This window comes from Nansenia antarctica (assembly GCF_963989245.1).
Source record: "Nansenia antarctica genome assembly, chromosome: 8".
Lineage (NCBI taxonomy): Eukaryota > Metazoa > Chordata > Actinopteri > Argentiniformes > Microstomatidae > Nansenia > Nansenia antarctica.
In genome coordinates, this window is record NC_137678.1 from 33036332 (window position 1) to 33046784 (window position 10453).

Consider the following 10453-nt stretch of genomic DNA (forward strand, 5'->3'; position numbering starts at 1 on the left):
GGTGTGGTTTCAGGCGGGATTTGAACTCACAACCTTCCGATCTCAAGTCCAACTCACTATCCACTAGACCACCACTACCCCATCCCTCTCCTCCTCCTCTCCTCTCCTCCTCATTCCTCTCTCCCCTCCTCCTCATCCCTCTCTCCCCTCCTCCCCCTCCTCCTCATCCCTCTCTCCCCTCCTCCCTCTCCCCCCTACTCATCCCTCTCTCCCCTCCTCCTCCCTCCTCCCTCCTCTCATCCCTCCTCTCCTCCCTCCTCTCTTCTCTCCCCTCACTCCTCCCGCTTCCTCCTCATCCCGCTCTCCCTCCACCCCCCTCCCCCTCCTCCTCCCCCCCTCCTCCTATCCCCTCCTCCTCATCCCCCCCTCCTCCTCCCCCTCCCTCATCCCTCTGTCCCCTCCTCCAGAGATGTGATGGTGTAGTGGAGGAGACATGGGGAGCTGCTGGAGTAGAGAGGCCCTCCCTGACAACCATCACAGCAAGTTCAAGGTGCTCATCCTTCATCATTCCCTCTCTCTCTCTCTCTTTCTCTTTCTCTCCTCTCTCTCTCTCTCCTCCTCCTTCTCTTCTCTCTCTCTCTCTTTCTCTTTCTCCTTCTCTCTCTCTCTCCTTCTCTCTCCTCCTCCTTATCTCTATCCTTCTCCTTCTCTCTCTCTCCTCCTTCTCTATCTCTCATTCTCCTTTCCTCTCTCTCTTTCTCATTCTCTATCCTTGTCCTCTCTCTCCTCCTCCTTCTTCTCTGTTTCTCTCTCTTTCTCTATCTCTCCTCTTTCTCTCTCCTCCTTCTCCTCTATCTCTCATTCTCCTTCCCTCTCTCTTTCTCCTTCTCTATCTCTATCTCTATCTCTCTCTCCTTCTCTTTCTCTCTCCTTCTCCTTTCCTCTCTATCCTTCTCCTAGTCTATCTCTCCTCTCTCCTCCTTTTCCTTCTCTCTCTCCTTCTCTCTCTCTCATTCTCCTTCTCTATCTCTCCTCTCTCTCCTCCTTCTCCTTCTCTCTCTCTTTCTCCTTCTGTCTCCTCCTTCTCCTTCTCTCTCTCTTTCTCCTTCTCTCTATCTCCTCTCTCTCTCTCCTTCTCCTTCTCTGTCTTATCTCTCCATTCCTCCGTCTGTTTTGTATTGTGCACTAGGGGTGCAACGGTTCTCGGTTTTTTTACGGACGGTACGGTTTGCGTTCCACGGCTCAATTCACTAGTGAACCGTGACGGTTTTCGGTTTCCGTTTTTTTTTTTTTTTTTTTTTTTTTAACCTTTATTTTACCAGGAAGTCACATTGAGATTAAAACCTCTTTTACAAGAGAGACCTGGCCAAGACAGGGTCAAAATAGTAGCTTAAAAAAACTGTTCAGATAACAAGACAGGACATAAGACAGTGGCAACAATACAATAGACAAACAATGGTAGGGGTATTTACAAGGTGATTAAAACATTGAGAAGTCTAACCAAAGCAGGTACAGCGAGCGGTGACCACATCCTTTAATCTACGCTTGAAGATACTTATGGAAATAAGGGCCTCTAATTTAAAAGTAGTCTGTAGGTCATTCCAAGACCAAGGGCCATAATAAGACAAGCTTGCCCTTCCAACATTGTTCATGATAAGTGGCACCTTGTATTGTAGCCATCTACGAGACCTGAGACCCGAGCCACTCGGTATAGGGATGAACTTCAGGCCCAGATAATTCGGTAAGAAGCCAGAGATGATTTTAAACACAAGAGTGTACCAGTGTTGGAGCCTTCTGACAGAAAGAGATGGCCATCCAACCAGACTATACAGTGTACAGTGATGGGTCCTGAAGGCACTATTGGTGATGTATCTTAGAACCGAATGATACAGGGGGTCTAGCTTGGATAAAGTGGACAGAGAAGCAAACCTATATACTGTATCACCATAATCCAATTGTGAAAGGAAAAGGGCGGAGACAAGACGTTTTCTGGAAGCCAAGGAAAAGCAAGATTTAAATCTATACAGGAAGCCCACTGTACGCTTAAGCTTTATGGCGAGAAGATCAATTTGGCCGTTTGAGCGTCCACGTGAATGCCTCGAACGCGGCCTTTGGTCAGAGGTCGAGTTGGTCTGGAACGTTTGTTTCTGAACCGAACCGTACCGAAAACCGTGACCCAAAATACCGAACCGTACCGAACCGTGGGCCAACTGAACCGTTGCACCCCTATTGTGCACTAAATAAAGTTTGATTTGATTTTGTGTGCGTGTGTGTTTGCCTGTGTGCGTGTGCGTATGCGTGTGTGTGCCTGTGTGCGTGTGCGTGTGTGTGCCTGTGTGTGTGTGCTTGTGTGTGCCTATGGGTGTGTGCCTGTGTGTGTGTGCGTGCGTGCCTGTATGTGCGTGCCTGTGTGTGTGTGTGCGTGCATGCGCGTGCATGTGTGTGTGTGTGTGTGTGTGTGTGTGTGTGTGTGTTTGTGCGTGTGTGTGTGCAGGTGGTCAACGTGGATGATGATGGTAACGAGCTGGGTTCAGGGATGATGGAGCTGACGGGGGAGGAGCTAATCCTTCACACCCGCCGACGGGACGCCGTGCGCTGGCCGTACCTGTGTCTGCGTCGCTACGGTTACGACTCCAACCTCTTCTCCTTCGAGAGCGGACGCCGCTGCCAGACGGGACAGGGTACGGATACACCCCTGACCCTGACTCTGACCCCAAATCTGACCCTGACCCCTAGCCCTGACCCTGACTCTGACCCTAAATCTGACCCTGACCGTGACCCCTGACCCCTGACCCTGAGTCTGACTCTGACCCCTAGCCCTGACCCTGACTCTAACTCTAACCCGTGTGTGTTTGTGTGCGTGTGTGTGTGTGAAGGCATATTTGCCTTCAAGTGTGTGCGCGCGGAGGACATCTTCAACCTGCTGCAGGACATCATGCACCAGAACAGCATCAGCGTGGTGGAGGAGTTACTGGACCCGGACCCCCCACACACCCCCCTCACACCCACCAGTACGCTCTCACACACACACACACACACACACACACCAGCACACACACCAGCACACACACACACACACACACACACACACACACACACGCACACACACACACACGTACACACACACATACACACACTCTGTCTCTGGTTCTGACCCGTCTCTGTCTCCCCCCAGCACCAGGCTACTCCGTGCCCTCGCTGGCCAATGGGATCGTCCGCTACCCGTCATTGGGCGAGGGCTCGTCCCGCCCCCCCAGCGCCCGCCTCCCCTCCATAGGGGACGAGTCTACACACACACTGCTGGTCGGGGACGACACGGTACACACACACACACACACACACACACACGCACACGCACACGCAAGAAGAGTAACCGAGCTCAGGCCAGGGGCCATTGGCAGTCGTCGTGCTAGAAGAAGAAATATATATATATATATACCGTATTTGCCCATTGGTGTCACTGGTCGACATATGCACGTACGCACACACAGACCTATAAGGCGCACCGGATTATAAGGCGCACCTTCAATGAATGGCCTATTTTAGAACTGTTTTCATATACAGGGCGCACCGGATTATAAGGCGCACCGGATTATAAGGCGCATAGAATAGATACTGCAGTCAAACGTTTGACTGGGGTTGCGTTACGCCCAAGCTCCACCTACTGCGTTGCGTCACCTCTCCATCGGTGTTGTGTCAACTTCCCGTTGTCCAAGCTCCACCTGAGCGTTGTCACCGTCAACGTTCTACCTGCTCCACTGTCAAAAATATATATTTTTCCACCTCAAGTATCAGCCGTTCGTCATCCATTTTTGCAACAAGCGTCAAGGACCTGCGGTGATTCACAGCTGACTCGCGTGAATAGCAATTCGCAATAGCTGCAACCACGAGATATAGAGTAGTTAGCTACAAGCATTTTCAATCTGCTATTATCTCTATTAGTGGATTAACCGCTGTGGTGATTTAACAGCTGATAAAAATACATCAAGTAGACTACAAACAGAGCAAAACAACACCAGAAAACAACCAATAGGCTATACAATTATAACCAACAACCAATATGTGACAGCTCCTGGTGAAATGTGCAACGTACTTTTTCAGTTTTTACACATGCTTAAACTACAGATTGTAAGCTTTCAAATGATGTGTCATACATTCAAATCAGAGAAAGATTGAACACGACAGGCGTATTTGAATGTTGGTTCACCTCAAACACTGAATGGGAGAAAAGTGACTCTGACCAAACCACAACAAACGCTGCTAGCGGCTAACAGCTAACAAAACACATCGCTACGAAGGTCTAAACTGTATTTTAATAACATGACAACATACTGGGAGAACATCGACATGCTAAAAACACATAACTACACATAACTAGATGAACACACAGTTCTTGCTTTTGAACACGAGCTAAAACGAAACTATGTTTACAAGTCAACCCTCCCTTACCGGTAGCCTCCGGCAAACGAGAATAATGAATCCAATACACAAATGATAAGTGTTTAGTGATCGTTAAACTGTTGTTTATTATATCGAGTGGGTACTTTAAAACTTCAAGTTGAAAGCACCAAGAATCTCACTTTGTTCCCTCGGAAACTCTGTTTAGTCTTCTTTACTTGGGGTCTTGTGGTGTGGGACTGTGAGTAAGCACAGTATACCGGTGTTTACTGATTACCGTAATGCTGCAAGCGGTGCGGCTTTGTAGTTTACCAGTCGTACTGAAACATTTTGACAGAGCGCCTTGAGCGCCGTGTACAACCAGTATGGATCAACAAATTAACCAATTGATCCATATATAAGGCGCTCCGGGTTATAAGGCGCACTGTCGTTTTTTTTGAAAATTAAAGGCTTTTAAGTGCGCCTTATAGTGCGGAAAATACGGTATATATATTTTTTATGTATAGACACTGGAGAAACAGTACAAGGGAGGTAGAAATCTTAGGAGACACAGTATAGAGAAAAGCAGGTGTCTCAGGAGACACCGTGCTGGGGGTGTAGCCTGAAGAGATGGGTCTTCAGTCTCCGACGGAAGATGGGGAGTGACTGCAGTTCTGACAACTGTGGGAAGCTCATTCCACCAGCGGGGAGCTAGTGTAGTGAAGAGACGTGATCAGGCAGCGTGACTGCCGTGTTGGTGTAGAGGTGGTGGGGCCAGTCGGCCAGCAGAGGAGGAGGAGCGGAGTGAACAAGCTGAAGTTTGGGGGGTGACAATTCGGTTGTTAAGTCTGACGTCAAACGTGACGTTTAGCAATTTCCGGGTCCAAACCAGAAATTCCCTGCACCATAATACCAGTGTACTACAGCGGTAGAATGACAGTTCAATCGTTTTTTAGACTCGGATCTATTCATACAACAAGGGACACAGCACTTTCCTGTTTTTCCCATATTTGTCAGCGTCTTTGAGCCTCGGAAAAGCGCTATATAAATATAATGAATTATTATTATTACTGAGGCATTTCGAAGACAGCGCCTCAGCCAACTTTGGACCCGGAAACACGTCACGACTTAACAACCGAATTGCCTGCAGGTAGGCAGGGGCTGTCCCTTTAGCTGCCTGGTAGGCCAGCACCATCTGATGTGAGCTGCTATTGGGAAGGAATAGGAAGCAAACCAGGAGTGTGCGGTGCCAGAGATGCCCAGTTCTGAGAGGATGGAGTGAAGGATCTGGTGGTTGACTGTGTCGAAGGCAGCAGACAGGTCCAGGAGAATGAGAACAGAGGAGAGGGAGGAAGCTTGAGCAGAGTGGAGGGCCTGTGACAGCAAGGAGAGCAATCTCAGTGGAGTGCCTAGCCTTGAAGCCGGATTGGTGGGGATCCAGATGTTCCATCTTCCGGAGATAGTCAGTCAGTTGTTTAAATGCAGCACGTTCAAGGGTTTTGGAAGAGAAAGGATACCGGTCTGTAGTTGTGGACAGAGGACAGGTCAAGCGTTGGTTTCTTGTGGAGAGGCTTGACTCTGAATCTTGAAGGCAGCCGGGACAGATCCTGTGGATTACAGTGGTAAGGTAAGGAACTAAAGGAAGGATGTCGGGGGAAATGGATTGGAGAAGAGGGGGGGGGGGATCGAGAGGGCAGGTGGTTGCCTGCTTGGATGTGATCAGAGGAGAGGGGAGAAAAAGATGATAGGCCAGAGACAGAGTGTAGAGCAGGGAGTCTGGAAGGGGTGTTAGCGGCGTTGGTAGGAGGAGGGGAAAAGGTGCTGCTAATGTCCTCAACCTTCTTTTCTTCTCCTCTCTCCTTCCCCCTCTATCTCTCCCTCTCCCTCCCTCTCTCTCTTTCCCTCCCCCTTCCCCTCCCCCCCCCTCTCTCTCTCTCCCTCTCCCTCCCCCTCCCTCTCCCTCCCTCTCTCTCTCTCTCAGGTCCACACCTATGTGAACACATCCGGCGCCCAGGACGAACGACGCCCGCAGTCATCGGGAGGCCACGCCCCCTTAGAGCTGCGGCTGTCCAACCCGGAGAGCCGCTCTCCGTCGGCCGCCCCACCCCCCCCTGCCACGCCCACGGAGGGGGGGGAGGAGCCTCAGGTGCTGCTGGAGGAGGGGGAGGGGGGCGGAGGGGCGAGGTTCATCCTGGGGCCCACCCCGGTGCAGAGGCAGCAGCAGGACAGGGCCCGGGCCAGGGAGGGAGGGGGGGACAGGGGGGCCAGGGAGGGAGGGGGGAGGCCTGGAGGTCTGGAGCCCAGCTTCGCCCCTCCATCCGGGCGCCTGGCCCCTCCCCCCCCCACCCCCGGCCCCGCCCCAGACTGTGACACGGGCTACGACAGCAGCGAAGAACGTCGAGATGCCGCCGCCCCTTCCCCTGCCCCCCCCACGCCCCCACCCCCCGCCCCAGGGCCTACACCCCCCTTCCCCTCCTCTTCCTCACAGCACAACGGCACGACGGCGACCCCCCCCTCTCACGTCTCCCCCCCCAGCGCTAACCACACCCCCCGGCGTTCCCGCACCCCCTCCTCCTCCCTCCTCCCCCCTGTCGCCCACAGCAACGCCAACAACTCTGCCCAGATGCGGCGCACGCCCAACTACCAGAACCTCCCCTCCCTCCCCCCCGTCTGGGAGGTCAGGAAGCGCTGCTCGGAGGGTGACGAAGAGGAGGAGGAAGAGGAGGAGGAAGAGGATGAAGAGGAGGAGGAGGAGGAGGCGGAGGAGACGTTTAGACCGAAGCAGGCGCCCCCCCCCTTCCGTAACGGCTACCACCCCCCCCTGCAGCATCCAATCATGTGCCACGGCCTGGACCACATGCACAACTACGTTAACACTGAGAATGTCTGCAGCGTGCCGCTGAGCGCCAAACTGGACTCGGCCACGGCGCGTCCCAGAGGCCACACCTCCTCCTCCTCCTCTTCGCCCACCGTCTTCAACTTTGACTTTCGCCGTGCATGCGGCGGGGGAGGGGGGGGAGGAGGAGGGGGAGGGGACCCGCTGAGGCAGCTCAACTACATCGAGGTGGAGATAGAGAAAGGTTCGGACGGCTCGAGCGGGCCGCACACGCCCAAGACCCCCACCACGCCGCTCCTCCCGCCCCCCCGGACCCCCCCACCCCGCCGTAGGACGGAGCTGTACGCCATCATCGACCTCCAGCGCACCGCCGCCATGTCCAGCCTGCAGAAGGCCCGCCCCCGCGATGACGGGACCGCCAGGAAGACACGCCACAACAGCACCACCGACCTGCCCATGTGACCTGACCATGTGACCTGACCATGTGACTATAGTTCTGACCATGTGACCTGACCATGTGACCTGACCGTTTGACCTAACCATGTGACTATAGTTCTGACTGTGTGACCTGACCATGTGACTATAGACCTGACCATGTGACCTGACCATGTGACTATAGTTCTGACCGTGTGACCTGACCATGTGACTATAGTTCTGACCGTGTGACCTGACCATGTGACTATAGTTCTGACCATGTGACTATAGTTCTGACCATGTGACCTGACCATGTGACTATAGTTCTGACCATGTGACTATAGTTCTGACCATGTGACTATAGTTCTGACCATGTGACTATAGTTCTGACCATGTGACCTGACCATGTGACTATAGTTCTGACCATGTGACTATAGTTCTGACCATGTGACTATAGTTCTGACCATGTGACTATAGTTCTGACCATGTGACCATAGTTCTGACCATGTGACTATAGTTCTGACCATGTGACCTGACCATGTGACTATAGTTCTGACCATGTGACTATAGTTATGACCATGTGACCTGACCATGTGACTATAGTTCTGACCATGTGACTATAGTTCTGACCATGTGACTATAGTTCTGACCATGTGACCTGACCATGTGACTATAGTTCTGACCATGTGACTATAGTTCTGACCATGTGACTATAGTTCTGACCATGTGACTATAGTTCTGACCATGTGACTATAGTTCTGACCATGTGACCTGACCATGTGACTATAGTTCTGACCATGTGACTATAGTTCTGACCATGTGACCATAGTTCTGACCATGTGACTATAGTTCTGACCATGTGACTATAGTTCTGATCATGTGACCATTACTCATCATGTGACCATAGCACTGACCATGTGACTATAGTTCTAAACATGTCTATAGTACTGATCATGTGACCTGCCCATGTGAGCCTCTCCTATAAGCACTGTCTCCTCAGCTGCATCTTTGCACCATGATGATGATGATGCTGTTTTTGTTGTTGTTTTTGTTGTTGTTGACGACGTCATTCCTTGTAATACTTACGAACTCAATCAACCTTGACTGAAGGGCTGCAGATTGTTGCAAATGTACTTTATTTTATTTTCACTTCAATATCCCAGTTGTAAATGAAACCAGAAAGGAAACAGAGAAACAGCCTCCACCATGTCCCCTAGCCATGTCCCCTAGCCATGTCCCCTAGCCATGTCCCCTAACCATGTCCCCTAGCCATGTCCCCTAGCCCCACCATGTCTCCTAGCCATGTCCCCTAGTCATGTCCCCTAGCTATGTCCCCTAGCTATGCCCCTAGCCCCACCATGTCCCCTAACCATGTCCCCTAGCCATGTCCCCTAGCTCCACCATGTCCCCTAGCCCCACCATGTCTCCTAGCCATGTCCCCTAGCTATGTCCCCTAGCCCCACCATGTCTCCTAGCCATGTCCCCTAACCATGTCCCCTAGCTATGTCCTCTAGCCCCACCATGTCCCCTAGCCCCACCATGTCCCCTAGCCATATCCCCTAGCCCCACATGTCCCCTAGCCATGTCCCCTAGCCCCTAACCCTAGCTGCCAGGGTGCAGGTACTGCTGTCTGAGTGTTCAACTGGTACTAACCAGGTCTAATTAAGAGATGGACCTAACAGGGTCTAATTAGAACGTCTCTTGGTAGGAGTCTGTCCATGCTGAAGATGACTCCTCCTTTCACATCTTCATCTGAAATGGGTGCAGATCCCCTTCCTGGTACGCTTCACCACGGCAACCATTTTAGACACCAGATAGAGGAAGGGACCAGAGGACCAGTGTGTGATGGCAGCCATCTTAGATGCCAGATAGAGGAGGGGACCAGAGAGGACCAGTGTGTGATGGCAGCCATTTTAGACACCAGATACTGTGTTTTGAGAGTTGACCTGAACCAGGTGAGCCAGGTCGCGGCCTGAGCATCATGCAGGATGGGGCTCCCAGGTCTCTCAGTTCCCCTGCGTTCCCAAAGCTCACCTGGTACCAGAACCTTCTGTTGTTTCAGCTCATATGGTACCAGAACCTTCTGTTGTTTCAGCTCATATGGTACCAGAACCTTCTGTTGTTTCAGCTCATATGGTACCAGAACCTTCTGTTTCAGCTCACCTGGTACCAGAACCTTCTGTTTCAGCTCACCTGGTACCAGAACTGGTCCTAACTGAAGCTCATATGGTACCAGAACCTTCTGTTGTTTCAGCTCACCTGGTACCAGAACCTTCTGTTTCAGCTCACCTGGTACCAGAACTGGTCCTAACTGAAGCTCATATGGTACCAGAACCTTCTGTTGTTTCAGCTCACCTGGTACCAGAACCTTCTGTTGTTTCAGCTCATCTGGTACCAGCACCTTCTGTTTCAGCTCACCTGTGTCATTATTGTATCGTACTGTTAAATGTGTTATATTATGCTCTAACTCGCATTATATTTTGTATTTTTTTCTACCTACTTTTAAAAGAATGCATAAATATAGGAATTGTACAAAGAAGTAGTTTAATAGATGTTTATGAGACAGATCACACAGCGTTATGCGAGGGCAGTGGCACACCTTTCGCCAGGTGTCCTGTCCATGGTGAGGAACATGTTGTGTTTCTAGAGTCCTCGTGGTCATGAACGTTCTGATTCTAGAACACGGCGGTGGCTGGACGTTCCAAATTGGGGGACGAGGAAGTCAAAAGTGGTTATTCTCTGTCGTGACGGAGACTGGAAGACATTACCGAGGACTCTTACTGTACGTCGGAACACGGCACAATATTGTACAGACATTTTATTGATCATCGATTTTGACATTTGATATTTTTCAGGTATGGAATACAAGTTTACCAGAATGTTTGT

At 51.4% G+C, this 10453-nt stretch overlaps 1 protein-coding gene across 1 annotated transcript; it reads left to right on the top strand.

Annotated features, from left to right (window-relative positions):
* Positions 1–433: 433 nt before the first annotated feature.
* Positions 434–7615, top strand: LOC308164136 (fibroblast growth factor receptor substrate 2-like; the record flags this gene model as incomplete). Its single annotated transcript, XM_080538285.1, has 6 exons — positions 434–490; positions 2435–2621; positions 2817–2951; positions 3116–3258; positions 6299–6463; positions 6806–7615. 6 exons carry the CDS (start codon positions 434–436, stop codon positions 7613–7615), a joined length of 1497 nt encoding a protein of 498 aa, XP_080394411.1.
* Positions 7616–10453: the final 2838 nt, after the last annotated feature.